The sequence below is a fragment of the Muntiacus reevesi genome, chromosome 4, assembly GCF_963930625.1.
Source record: "Muntiacus reevesi chromosome 4, mMunRee1.1, whole genome shotgun sequence".
In the NCBI taxonomy this organism is placed as follows: domain Eukaryota; kingdom Metazoa; phylum Chordata; class Mammalia; order Artiodactyla; family Cervidae; genus Muntiacus; species Muntiacus reevesi.
The window spans coordinates 104,110,157-104,128,380 of NC_089252.1; the positions used below are offsets into that span (position 1 = coordinate 104,110,157).

At 42.3% G+C, this 18,224-nt stretch overlaps 1 protein-coding gene across 1 annotated transcript in view; it reads right to left on the reverse strand.

The window, feature by feature from the left end:
- Window positions 1-18,224, reverse strand: part of CACNA2D3 (calcium voltage-gated channel auxiliary subunit alpha2delta 3) — an 838,234-nt gene that overhangs the window by 67,031 nt on the left and 752,979 nt on the right. Inside the window, exons 28-31 of the mRNA XM_065935331.1 lie at window positions 17,208-17,269; window positions 16,008-16,052; window positions 9,759-9,821; window positions 6,493-6,563 (exon numbers count right to left, since the gene is read on the reverse strand). Coding sequence (XP_065791403.1) covers window positions 6,493-6,563; window positions 9,759-9,821; window positions 16,008-16,052; window positions 17,208-17,269 — 241 coding nt within the window. The remainder of the gene's footprint in view (window positions 1-6,492; window positions 6,564-9,758; window positions 9,822-16,007; window positions 16,053-17,207; window positions 17,270-18,224) is intronic.

The following is an 18,224-nucleotide window of genomic DNA, read 5'->3' on the forward strand; positions in this document are numbered from 1 at the left end:
ACCACATGATGCAAAAAGCTGACTCATTAGAAAAGATCCTGATGCTGGGAAAGATTGAAGGCAGGGGAGAGGGGGACAAAAGAGGACAAGATTGTTGGATGGCATCCCTGACTCAATGAACATGAGTTTGAGCAAGCTCCGAGAGATGGTGAAGGACAGGAAAGCCTGGCATGTTACAGTCCATGGGATCGCCAAGAGTGGGACATGACTGAGTGACTAAACAATGACAACTACTCACTACTGTGGGTGAACTTGAAAAAATTGCTAAAACACTTAAAGGCTCCATATCCAGTTCCTCTTTTGTCAAATGGCAACAACGACAATAGCTATTGCATGAATCTGTCATGAGGCTTAATTAAGGTAATGCATGAAAACTGTTTGGAATGCCTCACCTGTATAGTTGACCCTTGAACCATATAAGGGCTGGGAAGCTGATCCTCTCTGCAGTTGAAAATCTGAGTACAGCTTGCCCTGTGTATACACAGTTTCTCTATAACCACAATTCCATATCCGTGGATTCAACCAACCACAGACTGTGTAGTACTTAATATTGACTATTAAAAAAAAAATCCATGTATAAGCAGACCTGCGCAGTTCAAACCCGTGTTGTTCAAGGGCCAAATGCACTTAGTACTCCGTAAATGAGACATGCTGCTGTTAGGATGAAGATGAGTGGCTACTGTAATTGTTGTAATTGGGGATCCTCAAAGAGCAGCTTTAGGATTTTCAAGAGCAGTTCATTGGAATCTCCATGTCTCTGCATTCCATAAAATTTGGCCCAGAAACACACTTGTCCAAGCCAATGTGACTTCTTGTTCCCTTCAACGCCACCTCTGACAAACCACTTCTGTGGACATGGTCAGGTCAACAGGAAGCCAAGAAACCATTACATTCCTTACATGAGCTGTTGAGTACCAAGACATCAGTGGGGCAGTCGGCACCAGGGAGCAGGCATCCAAACATAACAGACTTCTCCTCTAATACTCTCTGGATTCTGGGGCCAGGGCATTCACTAAAATGTAATGCAGTCACCAAAGACAGCAAAAGTGCCAGTCATCCACCATGGAGCCCAGCGCAGTTTCATCATATGGAGACAGGGGTAGAAACAGTACATGTCTTCAACCTACCTGGTGAATCATCTTTTTAGCAAGGCAAATTAGAAAAAGCTACCAGAGTGAATTCTACACACGTCAACTAATATGTGTGTGGTGGCAGGGGCCGGGGCGAGGTGAGGAGGACATTCACTGGGCTCTACAGGGAAAAGTTAAACATGGTCTTGGAGGGGTGAAATCTCAGGCGTGTTGCACCACTCACATAAAACAAACAAAAAACAGAACAAAACAGGAAAGACACAACCAAGAGACTCTCAGGAGACTCAGTAGCTCCCAAGGCAAAAACAAACTATTAGTGCTGTGCGCTAAGTCATTTCAGTCATGTCCAACTCTTTGCAACCCTATGGACTGTAGCCCACCAGGCTCCTCTGTCCATGGGATTCTCCAGGCAGGAATATTGTAGTGGGTTGCGATGCCCTCCTGTAGGGGATCTTCCCAACCCAGGGAACCTGTGTCTCTTCTGTCTCCTGCGTTGGTAGGCAGGTTCTTTACCATTAGAGCCACCTTCATTTCTCTGCAAGTCAAGGCCCAGGTATGCCCACTGGTCTTCCCTTTCTCAAACTTCCTCTAATACACAGAGAACAAAGGAACACCGGAAGACCCTTTGGCAGAGACCACAAGGATCTTTGGTACAAACATGCATTATTCCATTTAACTCTCACTGCAGGTATAAAAATCATTCTTTTGATTTCATTTTGCTATTAAAAAAAAAGCCAAAATTATGGAGCTAAAGTTGCCAAGAGTCAGACAGCTTCAAAGTAGGTAGCACCTAGACTCGAACCCTGGTGCACTGAACTTAGTATTTCTTGATCCTGTCAGTACCTGCAAAGTGCATGGATGCTCCATCCCCAGACTAGTTTAATATGAATATCGTGGGGGCACAGCTGGAGCAGAGGTGTGTTCTCAAAGCTCTTCAGGGATGGTAGTGGAGTTCAGGCTCACAGACCCACCCCCAGTGCGGTACTGTGGAGGCCACTGATATGCAGTAACTAGTTTGGGGGTGGGGGGTTATTAGTGATTTTAAAATGAGAGGAGAAAATTAGAAGAAAAAAAATTTTCAGACATCTAGAGATCTTATCCAACAGCTAATCTTTTACTTCCTATGTGTAGTAGCTTTGCAATTTGCAAAGCATTTTTACTTCTCTTATTTTAATTGAGTCTCACAAAAGTCCCATCTCACTGAAATTCCTATTTTGCTGACGAATAAACTGAGGCTCAGAAAAAGTCTGAGGAATCTGTCCAAGTCCACACAGTGGCCATTCTGAGGCTCAAACTGAAGTCTTCATGGTTCAAGTCCCATGTATCAAAGAAACCCTAACAGAAACCTGGACTCTCCTATGATCGGCTATATGTATATTTTTCTCACTTTCCCCTAGATATTTGACATTGAGTTAGCATCACTGGGGGCAAGAAGGGGTGGGGAAATAAATGAATTCTAATAAAAATATTTTGAAAGCAGATATTCTTTTAGTAGTTTTGAAAAGGGCAATGTCACTGCCATGGAGTGTGGCTTCTGAGAAATACAACTACAAGCTCTCACTGGACATGAACTTGAGTTAAAAGAAAGAAGCTAAAATGAAAAGCCCTAAATGAATCAGGGCTACTTAGGGAGTTCATTTACTTTCCATGATAAGAATAAAGAAATGTTTCAAGTTCTCTGTTTGAAACACAAAAAGCTGACCAGGAATATGGTATCTTATGAAAAAATATGTGAAGCCTGGGAACATGACTTGGTTTAATGATTTATCAACTTCAGTTAAAAGAAATCTGGGTGATCTTATCATTCGGCTAGCCTCCCTTCCTGAAAGTTCTGCTCACCCAGATAAGTTACTGCTGAGCCAACATCCTCCTTGGCTATGCTTCACTTTGTCTCAGACAAAACTGAAGGAAGCGCCACGTGCTACACAATGCTACTGTATATAGAACCAGGTGAAAAGCAGAGGCTAGAAAATTCTCCCGATGCTTGCTTAGACTGCAGGGTGTTTGAATCCAGTTCTGTTACCACTCTGTTATATGGAGACAAGTTCTTAACCTTTCCAAGCTTCACTTCATATATATACATATATGAAGGGAATGGCAACCCACTCCAGTATTCTTGTCTGGAGAATTCTATGGACAGAGAAGTCTGGTAGACCACAGTCCATGGTGTCGCAAAAAGTCGGACATGACTGAGCAACTAACACACCCACACACGTATACACACATAGACCCAGCTTCACGGGCATGTGGCCTGTGTAACTGCACACAACCCTACCACCTAGAAGGGCTGCATGCTGTGTTTACTGCTCTGCTCTTGCGGTCGTGAAATTCTCAGTAATTTTTGAGCAAAGTCCCCCATTTTCGTTTTGCACTGGACACTGCAGATTAGGCACTGGTCCTGTTTATACCTGTCTCTCGAGTTGTTGGAAAGGACTGCAAGAGTTAAGATCGGTCTGTAACCTAGGCCTGCTATGTAGGAGGTGCTACTGGAAGATAGCTACTGCTACCTGCATTATTCTCATATTGCTGAGGCCACGTATGTTATCTGGCCCTGAGCACTATGTTTTCTATAAGCTGGGTGGATAGAGTTGAATCAAAGACTCAGCCTAAGCAACCAAGAGAGACCACTATATCTCTTAGATTGCTTGCATGTGAAGCTGAAGAACCTTCTCAAAGCTCCCTCAAGTTGGTAATTTGTTTGCACAAATCAGTGACTTCTCTTCCTCCCACATGGCACTGCAGACCACAAGCAGATGCTCTTTCCCTCTGATGGCACTGCTAAGTAGACTAGCCATCAAGATACCTGGTAAGTGGCCAAGCAACCAAAGAAAGAGCCCATGCCAAGTAGGCAAGCATCGCCTTGCTTTAGAAAGAGAGGCAGTGACTATGGACCAGTGGAGAGAGATACAAGGAGGTTGATGAAGGGAGATGGCATTCATTCTTCACTTTGAGCTCTGCTGTTCTGAAGAAGATGGTTTGCGGGGCTCTTGGGCATGAAAGGAGTTTCTTTAGGACTGGCTATGAGCAGACCAAACGAAGAAACTTTGTGCCAGCGTACACTGTCCAAGATGCTGAGATGGCAGAGCAACTAGGTTAATGGACCTTGACCTTTACCAGGGCTCAGCCACGTCACCAAAGCAACTCAGCCTCCATGCACCCTGTGTTTTGGAGTGGGGTGCAGTGAAATATGGTGCCTGACATCACACCATTACTTTTGGCTACATCCTTTCAGGGCTTCTGAAATACAGACTTTTTCTGATAAACAGGACTGTCAACCTTATTCTCTGAGTAAGCATGCTGGAAAAGGCAAGGGCATGAATGTCTGAGTTCCAAAAGGACGGCAGTACCCCAACACTGGATGGAGACCCCATCGCTAGGTGTCATGGGAAGCCTGTTGTAAAATATATGAATTTAAAAAAATCATCTGGTGCAAGGTAAAAAGGAAAATCAAAGATCCACAGCAACAAAAATCATAGCAGCAACTAGCAATTATGGAGCCTTTAATATATGCCAGGCATTGTGTCAGAACTTTGCGCTTATTATTATCTCCTTAACTCTGACAGAAACCTTTGCAGGTAATTATTATTAGCATCTTCATTTTTCACATAAGGAAACCAAAGCTTGGGGTGGTAACATGACTAACGCTGAGCCATGCAGCCAGAAAATGTCAAGAGCCTGGATTTGAACCCAATCCATCTGACTTCAAATCTCAAACTGTAATTTCTGTCCTGGCCTCATGAGGGGGCCTTTCAAAGAGGCCTAGGAGGTTTGCCAGGTAATTCCTGGATGACAGCACTGCTGTTAAAATCGAGGAGAGAGTCCTAGCCTTCCCCCTTTCTCAGATGTTAGCCACTTTTGTAGAAGAAACTTCTAAATTCAAGTCATTCATACTTCACCCACAGTAACGAGAAATCTAGGAACTTAAAATACTGCTTCAACCTTTCCTCTCTCCCACCAAACTGTTTGAAAGGAAAATCCAAGAGGGAAGAGGGGGGAAGAAAGTAATTTTGTTAAAAAAAAAAAAAAAGTTGAAAAATATGCTTTCAAATGAGAAACACGTGTGTGATTATTCTCCCTCTTTTGTCTCTCCCTACCCCCACCAAGTTGAAAACAAGCTAAAACAATACAAACGTATACCATGTAAAGACACGAGAAGCCAGGGGTGCCTCGGACGGCAGACAATCCAGCACAGCAACCCCAGGCCAGCTCCATGCCCAATTTTCAAGCTTATGTACAATGACTCCTGGCAAAAAATGTACTTGAATTTTAAAAAGGGAATCTAGCAGGGGTGAACACTCAGGCAGGCTGGAAAGCAAGTGTGTCAGAGGTTTCAGAAGTGCTGGAGTTATGCCATTTTAACATATCATTTCTTGTTTCCCTCTTTCTGGCACAAACAAGCTACAGAATCTCAAAAATTGGGTCATCATTTTTGAATTCCCTGCTTTCAGCACAGCGCTCAGTTGGTCTTATTGATTAGCTTAAAAGTCTGATTTCCTGAGCTAACACTTCCTGTCCATTCAGCTGCAGGGGAGTAATAAACTCGGGGACTGTCTTTCCCACTGGCAACCAATGTGCAATAGTTCTCACAGGAGAGTTGGGTTCTATCCTTGTATTTCCTGATATTACATATTTAACAGCATCAAATATGTCCAGGAAAGTACCACTTCAGAGGCCACCATTCTCCCCGGGAGGCTGAGGTGAGGGAGAACTGACTCCTTGGGGCCACATCACCGGGATCCTGATCTCTCAGGGTGATGTCCTTTCCCATCAGCTCTGGTATTCCCACAAGTATGGCTGGCCTGCCCATGAGGGACACGGGGCTGTGAGTGTCACTCAGGGTCAACAAGAGCCCTTGCAACTCAACTGAGTGGTCCCTACCACGAATTCTGAAACCTCCTGGTTGTGTTCTAGCGGCAGATTTAAACTTATCTCCATCTGGGAACATGTTTTGTGAATTTTTACTTGATTTTCTAAAATTATATCGAGTCTCTAAACATCACTTTCCATCCCTGAGTTCCAGATTTCTAGCAAGTTTCACCAGTTTGTCAGTGTGAGACAAGACACTCTCTTCCTTTTTTGACCAAATGAAAATGGTTCCTACTGCTCTGCAATCACTTGTTTCAGACCAATATAATCTCCTTCCAGTGCAGGCTCTGACTTCAGGACCAGCCTCTAGTAAATACTATGCTAAGGGAACAGGGAACGCATTGTGAGCTGAGTTTCTGAGACTCTTAACACTCATCCAAAAGGCATCAAATTTCAGGAGATCTTCTGGAGCATGAACACAGCCATGGGGTCAAGTCTGGGCTTGCTTTATTTGACCTTGGTTTGTTTTATTTTATTTAGGCAACCTTTCTTGGGGGGGGGAGGGGGGCGGCGCAAGGAACCGTAAAATCCTTACCTTTTAAAGGAGCCCATTGTTAACAATTTGTTCATCACAGCTCCCTCCACCTCACCAAAAAAGTCTCCAGTCTGTGGGGAAGAAAAGACGACCCAAGAAGAAGTGTAGATAAATAATGTGCCCAAACACCAGAGAAGAAATAAAAATGGACAGAGTTTGTGTCCTGGAGCTGACAGGGGCAAAAGGAGGTTTTCAGGACTACTGTTACATAAACATGGAAAAGGTCTTAATAGTCATAAGAAGTTATGGGATTACAGAGCAAACAAATAAGCAGATGTGGATGTTTCAAATGCATGGCAGGGGTAGGGGGTGGGGTAAGAATGGCATTGCATAATATGTGCTAAGTACTGGAAATAAAACACACATGCACATGTGTGCACATGTGTGCACATACACACACATGTAGGCACACATGCACACACACTCTTGAAAGGAGGCAGTAGGCATTAATCTGCTCTCAATTCCTTGTGAGTAAAACACTACTTCAGACAGACAGAAACAGACTGTGAAAGGGCTTCCTAAGCAGTAATAAAAAGAATTGTTTATAATTCCTAAATGACCTGTTTAGGGATATACAGCAGTCTTCTTCATCAGCTCTATAAATTTCCTACAGTGGAGAACACTTGCTTTCTCTAAGTCACTTTCTGAGGAACACCTTCATTTTGTCCGTAGGCAGCTAATATGTTGACCAAGAATAAAGCTGTCCAGATCTGAGAAGAGAAGGCTCGGCCAGTCAGACTTCCAATGGCTGACTCCGGCTCTAGGACTGTCTTCAGGGCACTCCCCCAGTGCTAAGCTTATGCTTCCACAAGTCTAGTTCTTGGTGTTGGCCGAGATTTGCAAACTCTGATTGGTGGAATGAAGGATTAACATCCTCGGGCATCCCTCCAGACTCCTGGAGCCAAGGGGAATGATGTATTCAATATGGCGGAACAGAGCTTGGACCAACAGCCTTCCTCTGCCAACAGACTGGAAGGGGCCAGTGCAGACCAGTAGAGAATCCCCATCTCTACTGTGGGTGCTCTGAGAATTTGTATCTTATGTGGCCGAGAGTAGAGGGCATTACACTCAGAGCCCAAATCACATAAATTCCACATGTGGTATGTGCTCATTCATGTCCAACTCTTTGAAACCCCACAGACGGTCACCTTCCAGGCTCTCTGTCCATGGAATTTTCCCAACAAGAATACTGGAGTGGGTTGCCATTTCCTTCTCCAGGGGATCTTCTCGACCTAGAGATTGAACCTGTGTCTCCTGCACTGGCAGGCAGATTCTTCACAGCTGAGCCACCGGGAAAGCTCCTACCTGAAGTCCATAGACTTTGTATTAACTAAATCCTGATTTCCTTATAATGGCGTGACCTCAAGTAGGCTCTTAGGAGTCTTCAGGCAGAAGGTCACATACAGGCTTTGCCAAACAGTCAGAAAACAGGAGGAAAGAAGGAAATGACATTTCACTGACTGAAGACTGAGCATTGCCTTTTTCACTCCAGGGAAACTTGAACTTTTGGCAAACTCTGTGGGTATGTGCTGCTGTTGGGAGCAAGAAGGACATGCACATTTCCTGTGTGTAAATATGCCAGTGTCAATGCAACTGGTTGTTAGATGAAGAAGAATTAACCTAATTGGGGTACAGGAAACCAGACACCAAACAAGCCGAGGCAGGGCAGGCTCCATTGGCTATTCTACCCAGAAGTAAAGGAGGGAACAGAGACCACATGTAGTGGCTATGGCTTAGGAGAGGTCACTATTTCAGTGGTTCATTTTGTTGGCTGGTCCAAGACTCAGCACTTAAAGACAACTGCCATGTCGCCCCCCACCCCTGCCACAGGATCAGGTTCTCATCCCAGCCCTCCATGATTATGGCAGGACAACAGAGCTCCTCCTCACAGGGGATTAATTTGGGTTCTCACCCCTCCTAGACACAGGGGTATGTTACCATAGGCCTCTCTGCTCCCAAGAAACCGACTGCGTTTCACGTGCTTATCCTTCCTATCTAATGTCCATCAACTGTCCAACATCCAGTGACGTCCAGCATCCGAGGAGACCATGTGTGGGCAGTCTGAGTCTCAACTATGTAATTATCATCGACCAAAGGTACATTTAAAATTCCACAACATTCTCACAGATAAGAGGGAAAACCGAAGCACAGTCCCACATGCTACCTGGAGCCAGAGTTCACAAATTAACAAGCCACGGAGCTCAGACCCTAAGGAGCCACACTTAAGGACAATTAACTAATTTATTAGGCATTAATGGGTCTATCACACTGTTGACTATTCAAACATTTTAAATGATGTAAATGAAACCTCATTATAAAATGCTAGCATCCTCAAGTATTAGAGTTAGAAGACGACTTCTGCAGTCAACCATCCTCTGTTCATAGAACCTACCAGGAGTCCCGGCAAGTTAAGGGATGTACCCAATATCCCAAATCGAGTTAAGGAAGAAAGCTCACATCAGAAACCATCTGCCTCCACCTCTGGTGTTCCTTTCCTACACCATACGGCTAAACTGATTTGGATTTGACTTTAACATGCTAATTTCATTTCTAACTGCAGAGAAAGCTTTCAGGCACCAAGTTTTAAAGGAGAAACTCACGTTTCTCTTTTACAATGCTATTGATTTTAACTCTTACTTTGATTTCCAAATAAAAGTGGAGTTTTTTTGCTGAGCACCCTAGTTTGGTTTGTTTCCATCTCTCCCTCCTGACCCCCCACTGCACATGGCTGGATCAAATGAGAAACATTTTTCATTTACATGTGGATTCTTGGCCCTCAGTGTTGAGAACCCAAGTTAATCCTTGGACTCAGATAACTAACTTTTAAAAAGGAAAAACCAGAAAGAAAGCCATAAAGAATAATTATGTTGACATACATACATATATTTGTGTGGATGTATAAATTATATATAAAGATAAAACATCAAAATATTAAAAGGAGGAAACCTCCTTAAAATTACCCAAACTCTTTCAGGCACCTCCACACTTGAGGTAAATAATTCTATAAATTGAACATTTTATGTGTAAGAGAGCAAACCCTGGACTCTGCACCCCTCCTCTCCTCCCTGGAGGTAAAATCTCTTCGGGGCCTGCTGAGAAGTAGGCTGTGACATTCTTAAAGGGGTGGAAATAATGTTTTATAATCTCCTGCTATTACCTCTTAAATACAGATCATTGTCTCAAAATTTCAACACCATATTTCACTTCCCCTGAACCAAGCACAGTCTGGGATCCTTACTGTGAGTAGGTAGAAATTCCTCACTCACCTGAGTGTAGTCTTCAGATACCAGAATAAATCCATTATTGTCTATGAGGTAACAATTCACAGTCTAGAAAATAAAAACACCACAGTTTCAATTTTGGGTCCTCAGACTGCTTTTACATGCAATGATGTACTTCCAACTTGAGAGACACCTATTTTAGGCTGTTTGGGGGGAACTGGAAATGCCAGCTGGCTCTTGGAGTTAAGGCCAAAGTTAAACTGACCCCAGCACTTGTTTTGCAAAACTAACAAATAAACCTAAAACACTAAGCAAGCCTTGAACATCCCAAATTGGGATAAAAAGAAAATACATTTAAAAATTATTCATTATAGTTTGTCTTCCTTTTCAAAAATTTATATGACCTGAATAATATTTCCCAGGAACAAAGTGTCCAGAGGCCTCTGAACCTGTATTAACAGTGGTTGAAGTGCAGGCTGTTTTGAAAGCAAAACGACAGCACAATGCCATTACTCTAATGATGTATTAATGAAAACACCGTGTCAGCTCAGAAGACCATCAGGGGACCAGGTAATATTTTTTAATTTGTTCATAGACTTAGGCAGGGGGGAAGGGGCAGACTTCTGTTAAAGGGGCCCCTCAGGCCTCCTAAAGGTTTTCAAACTGTGTTTTTAATTGGGAGCTGGATTTGGGGGCAGGGCTGTTAGCTTTTGGTAGCTCAGACTTATAAATTGTAGCAAGGTAAGCCCAAACCTCTGCTTCCCCCACACTACTTTAATCTCAAGTGAATGATTTGCTACAGGCTAAGTTTTAATTACAGTGCTGTGGAGTTTAAATTTAAGGTTTAATTCCGTCCTTGATGTAACTCAGTTTCTATTTATTGCAGCTTTACATACCGACAGCAACATTTAATTTGTAACATATCTTTACCCTGAGCTAAAGTCCCCTAACTCCAGGCCACTGCAGGGTTGTATTTTTCTGGGACATTCACCTATCCATGGAGTTGATTCTAGCAGACACAAAAGTACAGCAGTAAGCTAGCCAGAAAGATGCATCCTTTATTAGTAGGTAATGGTGGAGATTCAGCAGGAAATTAAAAGCGTTGCTAGCACCTTTCAGAAATGAGCTGGGTGCTTTGGTGAGCAAGTTCCTCTCGGTTATTCAAAGGGACCAGATGAAGGTCACACTCTTGTTCTTCACAGAAGCCCTTGGCTGCCCGGACACTACATTGGCCCAGCTGAGAGTCCTGACAAACACTCCCCTTTTCTAGGACATAGCACTGTGAAAGCACTTGCAGAGCCTGGCTGTCCAATATGGCAGCCATGAAGTATGTGCAGATTTACATTTAATTTTAAGTTAATTGGATCATATGAGACAAATTGGAGACATAGACCTTGATGCAAAGGGAGGTTAACCTTCATTCAATCAATAAAACTACCTGTTGAGCATAGGAGTGGCCTCCATATACTGACTCTCCAAATCCTTACAATTGTGTAGAGAATTCAAAGTCACCATAACTCACCCTCCATCCCTAACTATAAAATAAATTCCTACTCAAACATCCCTAGTCAATTGGTATTACTGTTATTAGACCTATAACTTTGTGGTCAGTCTTTCTCTGCAAATATTAGACAATACAGGACAAACACAAGGCAACTAAAAATCTTGGGAAAGAAGCAATATTTCCTGAAGTCTATGAGGGTGATACTGGAGATCTGCTCCAATCACACATGAAACCACATTAGTACCCGTAAGAGATAAAACATGCAGGAAAAACACAACATCACCACCAATAACATGAAAGACACTCCCAGAGAGAATGATTTCAAAAGGAAGAGACTCAGAGAAGCTCCTGGGGAAACTGATTAGAATTCACTATATTTGACCTCCCTTGTGATCACTTTGAGAAAATCAAATATAAAGTGCAGGATTAACTATTTTGATTTTTATAATTTTATCTGAAATATTATACTCCCCACTCCCAAACCAAACGTGTTTTTTGTTAACAGAATTAGGATATGATTGCAGTTATAAATGTATTAAGTTTAAATGTGTTAAGTAAAATAAATATATTTCACCATTTCCACTCTATTTAGAGATGAAGCTTCAATAAAATGTTTCATAATTTGACGTAAATATTTGGTTCTTTCCCCACCCTCATTTCTTGGAAATGATGATCTCGTGCCCCTTATAATGGACAGCACTGCATGGAATCAACGTTGGAGTGGGCATTAGAAGACTCACTTCTCAGCTATCAACCTCCGTTTCTACTCTCATCTGATGTGGAAGGAACAGGAGTGACAGTATGCAACAGATATTGTCAACCTTGCGATTGACAAATCACTGAGAAAATCACAGGTCAGAAGCAAGGATGTTGTGTCACTGATGTAGAACTGGGTCCCTTAATCTGAAAGGTGTCATTTAATTTTCATTACAGGCAATATTGTTACATTAGGGATATTCAGTCACTGTAACGACTTCATAAACATCTCCCTGCCAACAACCACTTGGATTAAATTATTGGTAAGTACAGTGGAATGGAAAAGGCCCTTGAAGTTAAGTGAGCAGAGTGCTGCGTTATGAAAGAATCAGAGTAGAATTAGCCAGATTCAAGTCTGGATAAATTGTTTTCTCTATGTCTCTTTACAGTAGTTAATTGTCTTCTCCATTCTCCCTCCTCTAGTAAAAGGAAATAGAAGAGATATTTTGTCAGCTTTCTCTCACTATGCTACTTCTGCCCCAAATTAAGCCAAACTTCTCAGGAGTCTCCCCATCCCTTTGTCACAAGGGCAGAATGACAGGCTGAAGGGCTTGGGCAAACCAGGAACTCTAAGTTTTGACAGACATGGCAAGCATCCACTCCACAGCCCCCTGTGACAAAACATCTAAAGATAAAGTTGTTTGAAAAATGCAGAAATAAAGAGCTGGTGAGAGTTGCCTTTTGTAAAAAAAGGCAACTTTCTTCATCTGCTTGTTGCCTTAACATTCATTGCTCAGATAAGTCTGATTTCAGGTCACAAAGGCAGGTTAGGTAAGATACCTGAGGTTAGAGCCCCAAATTTGGCCACGGTAATTGGGCCATCACAGATAGTAAGGAAAACTGGGGAGGAAGAGTACTTGGAAGTGAGAAGCACAGCACCAAACTTGAGTTACCTGGAAGGTGGTATTAGCTCTGAGGCTAAGAGGCTAGCTCGAGTGTCAGAGACTTGGACACTTGCAACCAGTATGACTTTGGGCAAAGCCTTTTAACACTCCCAGGCTCAGTTTCCTTATCTGAATGATGGAGATAGCAGCAACTATCTCAGAGAAAAGATTAAGTAGGCCAGTGAGTGCAAAATGTTGAGCATAGTGCAAGGTGCATTATGAGTCCCCAAAGAACCATGTTTGTGTCTACTCAGCACCTACTATGTGCCCTCTGCATAAGTATCTTAATGCTGCACCCTGACTTTCTTGGAGACAGAAATTATCAGTTTGTAGCAAGAGATTGTGGAGACAAGTCAGCTGATAAGCACATGTGCTCATCTCCCCTTCTAACCAGTTAGCTCCTGAAGGACAGGGTCCATCTCTGACTCTGCATCCCATTGACTCCTCAGGGGCTGGAGGTGCCAGGGATGTCAGGAGGGCTCAGCAAATAGGTCCTGAAGGAATGAGTGAGTGTGAGAGAGATTGCCTCTCAGGTTCTGAAGCTAACAGTCCCCTTGGGTGGAATGGAGCTCCTTAAAGTCCTCAGTGAGGCCCACGGCCAGGCGCTCCATGAAGATGTATCTATAAGCCTGGAAGACATCTGGCCAGACCGACTCCACCCAGCAGCGCAGGACACTCAAGTCAAGGGCCCAGGGAGGCCACTTCAGGGGAGACAGAGGGACTGGATGGGATCCGAGGCAAAGTGTGTCTGATAAGTGTGTGGGAGTTGCGCCAGGTCTTCAGCAGAGAGGAGAAGCCAGAAGCACGTGAACTTAATGAGCCCCCACAGCTGTTTTTAATGGGGACCTGATCACTTGAGGGCAGTTGGAGGAGTGGAGGGACATGGTCTCAAAGACTTAATTAAAATCTATGAAAGGGAATGACACATGGAAAGAGTCTGCTGAAAGGATGGAATGGGGCCTGGCTTTTCCTTTTAAAACTATGTCAACTAGGTGCCTGAAGCCAAAACTTTAGAGTCAAAATGGGAAATGATGATAGCTTTAAAGTGCAAAATGGGGACATTTGAGGATCAGATCAAGTCCAACAATCCTGCCTATGCCACACTAATTTTCAAAGTGTGAACCTTCAAAATGATATCTTAATGAGGCTCCATCCCCAAGGCTGTTAAAGCAGACATTAGTAGTGAGGAAGGCATCCTACCTTGCGCTTACTACGCCCAAGGACTAAAATGTGTGTGTGGCTGCCACCTCAGGTTTTGGGTTCAACTGAACCACTACTCTAAGGGAAGGATGTGTCTGCAGACATTTTCATTTGATAGATAATGTTTATTGAGGGCTTACCACAAGTCAGGAGCTGTGCTATAAAGTTTCCATGTATTATCTCATTCATCCTCACCATGTCTCTGGGGGTGTTTCTATCCCCATTGTATAGCTGAGGAAACTAAGGCAAGGCTTATTACTTTCAGAGCCACAGTTTGAAGCTACTCTGCCTCCACAGCCTGTACCTTTAGCCACTATGCTAGACCACCTCTGAAATCAGTCACTGAACAAGTAACATATATTGTACTTTTCTAACTCTAAGTGGGAATCCATTTCCACTTATTTTTATGTATGAGAATGCATGGAAGAGGTGTTAGGCTGTAGGAAGATTACCGCCTCTGACTTTATTCATCAAATTGTTCAACCAACTATTTGTCCATCCAGTCAATCAACCAGAAACCAGTCAGTCAACCAACCAACTATCCGGAACACCATCAATCCTACCAGTCAACCAACCATCCATTCAGTCACTCAACTAACCAACCAACTGTCCTCCGTTCTTTTAACACAAATTGGAGTTAGTAGCTTAACACAGGGCCTCGTGACACTGATTAATCTATGCTACTGTTGAGCTGTGTTGTCTTGAACTGAGCATTACAATAAGACAAGTAATGCCTTAAAGACAGAGGAGAGGTTTGAGGCCACTTGACTAGACTATGAGTGGCATTCCAAAACTTACTGAAAGGGTCCTGGTCATAAAACATCACAGGGTACTCTTTCCTTTGGGGAAATTATTTTTGATCTAATGGTCAGGAAACGTTGGACTTTTCTTTTGCTCTTTGAATAGTAATAACTCATACAGCTTTATGATTTTTTTTCTTTTTAAACTGGCAGATATTTAAGAACTGAGCATTTCGTACTTTACCTTCATCCTATATTCCCTCTTTTATATTTCCTTACTTTTCTTTTGTTTGCCTACTTTTTGGAAATATACTTCTAATCCATGTTTTCTGTGTTGGAATGATGTTTGGTTAGGATTTCTTTAATTCCTGTGGTAACCAGAAGGAATATAAATGAGTGATCATTTATAAGCTCCACTTTATGTATTGACTAATGGTTTGGCTGACTCAGAGAGAGGAAGGCTGCCTGAGCCAAGGTGAAATGCTACTTCACATGTGGTTGATCTAAGATGTGGGGCAGAAGGTACATGGGACTGGATGCTATAAAAACTTACATCTGATGGTCAAACTTGGGACAGTGGTATATCTTTTTTATTCTACTGCTCATGTGTGGAATTCAAATTTGTCTTCCCAAGACTTAGGGAGTGAGATAAGAAGAAAGAAAGAAGGGAGGGAAAGGGAGTTGTAGAAGGGAAGCAGTATGCTAGGACGCAACATTCTGAGTTTTCAACGCTTAGATTTTTAAGCTTCTTTATTACATGGAATTAAGCAAGACATTTAATTTCCCTTATGCTCAGTTTTTCCCTTTGCAAAGTGGGACATATATTCCTATCCATTTCACTAGGTGGTTAAGAAGATGAAAAGAGGTACCACATTGGTAGAAAACTCTGAGAGTTGGAGTGAGAGTTTCAAATGTCAGTAATTTGTAGCGTGTTCTATAAAATGCCAAAATCCCAACAGGGCTGTTCATGGGACATTTAAATCATACTCCCCCAGCTCTCCAAAACTATCTGACTGGGAGAAGAAAGAGAAAAAAACAAAGCAAATGTCCCTGGGTTTTTGGAGACTGGTTCATAGCAATCTCTTAGATCTGGCTCTGAGACACATTCCCCCTGACTGACATTCCTCAGTCATTCAGCCACCGCCACTGCCCCCCCCCTCCCCCGCCCCAACTTGGTCAGCGCAGACACAGGCCCAGGAGACCATCGTACCTCATCATCACAGCTGATGGAGCATTTGCCATCCAGAGAGGCGCACTGTGAGGTGAGGGGGAAACAAAAGGAAACATGTCATTTGGACACACCAGCATCTGCTGAGGCCGCCACCTGGTTACTAAAGGACGGCCCATCAGAGTCCTAGCCTGTTTCACCCAAAGGGAGTGCTCCAGGATGAATCTGCCCATCCTCTCTAGGATGAGTACCAGCCCCAGACAGTAGTATAAAAGACAATTTGGGGGACTTCCTTGGCGGTCTAGTGGTTAAGACTTTGCCTTCCAACGCAGGGGGTGCGAGTTCGATCCCTGGGTGGGGAGCTAAAACCCCATACGCCTTGCAGCCAAAACACCAAAAACATAAAGCAGAGGAATACCGTAACAAATTCCATAAAGAATTTTTAAAAAAGACAACTTAGGAGTAACCTGGTTCTTTTTCATTTTAATTTATGTTGTCCATGTTAATTTATGCTTTATTCAATAGTGATATCTTTTTAAGATCTCAAATCTTTCAGTAACAATAGATATAATTAAGTATTTATTTAATTTTAAATTATTTCCCAGTGACTTTTTAAAAAACTCTGTGCTCTTGAGGCATAAATTCCTAAAGTATTTTCATTTAAGAAACTATATACCATCTCAACATATAGACTTGGACAGATGGAAACATCTTATGTGTTGCCATTCCTGCTGAGTTACTGAACAAACACCACTGATATTACTTAGTACAGAATACACAGTGTAAGTAAAAAATGTTCCCAGATTATCCAAGGCAGAGAAGCCCTTGGCCAAAGAAAGCAGATGCATGCTTAGTATAACCTAGCTATGCAGAATCCTTCAAAAATAGAAATAAAGAGATTCACAAATAATGGGGCATCATAAGATGTTTAAAAAGTCACTATGCAAATTCACAAAAGTCCCTGATATTTAGAAGAAAAACTTCTCTTCAAGACGGTCACTATTTTGATCTCACAATTACAGCTGTTTTCAGGAGCAAATTCTCTGCTTTCTCAGCATGTGGTGTCTAACATGCTGTCAGTCCTTTATTTTGCACTGAAATGAAAGGTAACCTGAGCAACCCAGCGGTTCATTTTACAAACATTCATCGGAAATCTGGCACTTTTAGGCTCTGGGTCCTCAAATGTGAACACCTGTATAATAACAGTGTTGCTAATGCTTCAACATGCTGATTATAACTTACCTGTCTGCTGGCAGTCCAGAACTTCCTTTGGAAAAATTCAAGTTTCATCTGAATGCCTACAGCTGGGACAAATTATAAATAAAACAAGGCATTAGAGATCTCTTTACACAATTATTTAAGATTATCACAGAAAATTATCTGTCAAGCAAGATGCTGATGTAAGCATATCAGATAAGAACACTTAAAAACTAAATTTACAGTGAAGCATACAACTAAGACATTTTATTGTTCAGGTAAGGAATTCTCAAGGTTACCTACACTCATATAACTTTTGACAGAACAAACTGAGCACAGTGCATATGGCTCTTTGGAGAGATGTGACTTGAGTGTTTCTAAAATTCATACACTTGTGATCAACACTCTCCCCAGCACAGCTGAAAACAGAAATAGAAATAAAAAAGATATTCAGAAGATCATGGTTTTTTCAGAGTTTCTGTTTCTGTCATTAATACATAAACTTGTGTACCTTGTATATTTTGCAAGAGTTTTCAGATATGAAATTTGAAAAGTTAGTTGTCATGGGTTGATGTTTGGAAGTGAGTCACTTGGTCATGATGTGACTTAGTTTAACTGGCCCCCAGTATCCACATCTCAATGATCCTCTCTCCGCAGGAACTCTGTGGAATTATATAGTTCTTTGCTTCTCTGTGAAAAGTTCCCTAAAGCAAGAGTGAAAGTTACTTCTAGTGAGAGAAAGGTACAGAAATGGAAGAGGTTAAGAAAGTGCTTTGAAATTTTGGGAAGAAGAATGCGAGGGAACCTCAGAACTATGCCATGAACAAGCTCACAATATTTCTATGAAGTCAAGACTTAAAAGTAACTCTTTTAGTTACTCTTAAAGCCATTAGAGAAAGTACTCAAGTCAGGGAAAAAAGCTCATCAGATGGCGAGAAAACTTTAGAGGAGATGGAAAGAAAAAATGAGATTGTGTTAGAAACACTATATTCCCCACAAGGGGCATCATTTAGCCCTGGGAGGTTATGCAAACTTCAATCCATGCACCTAATCTTCCCAATT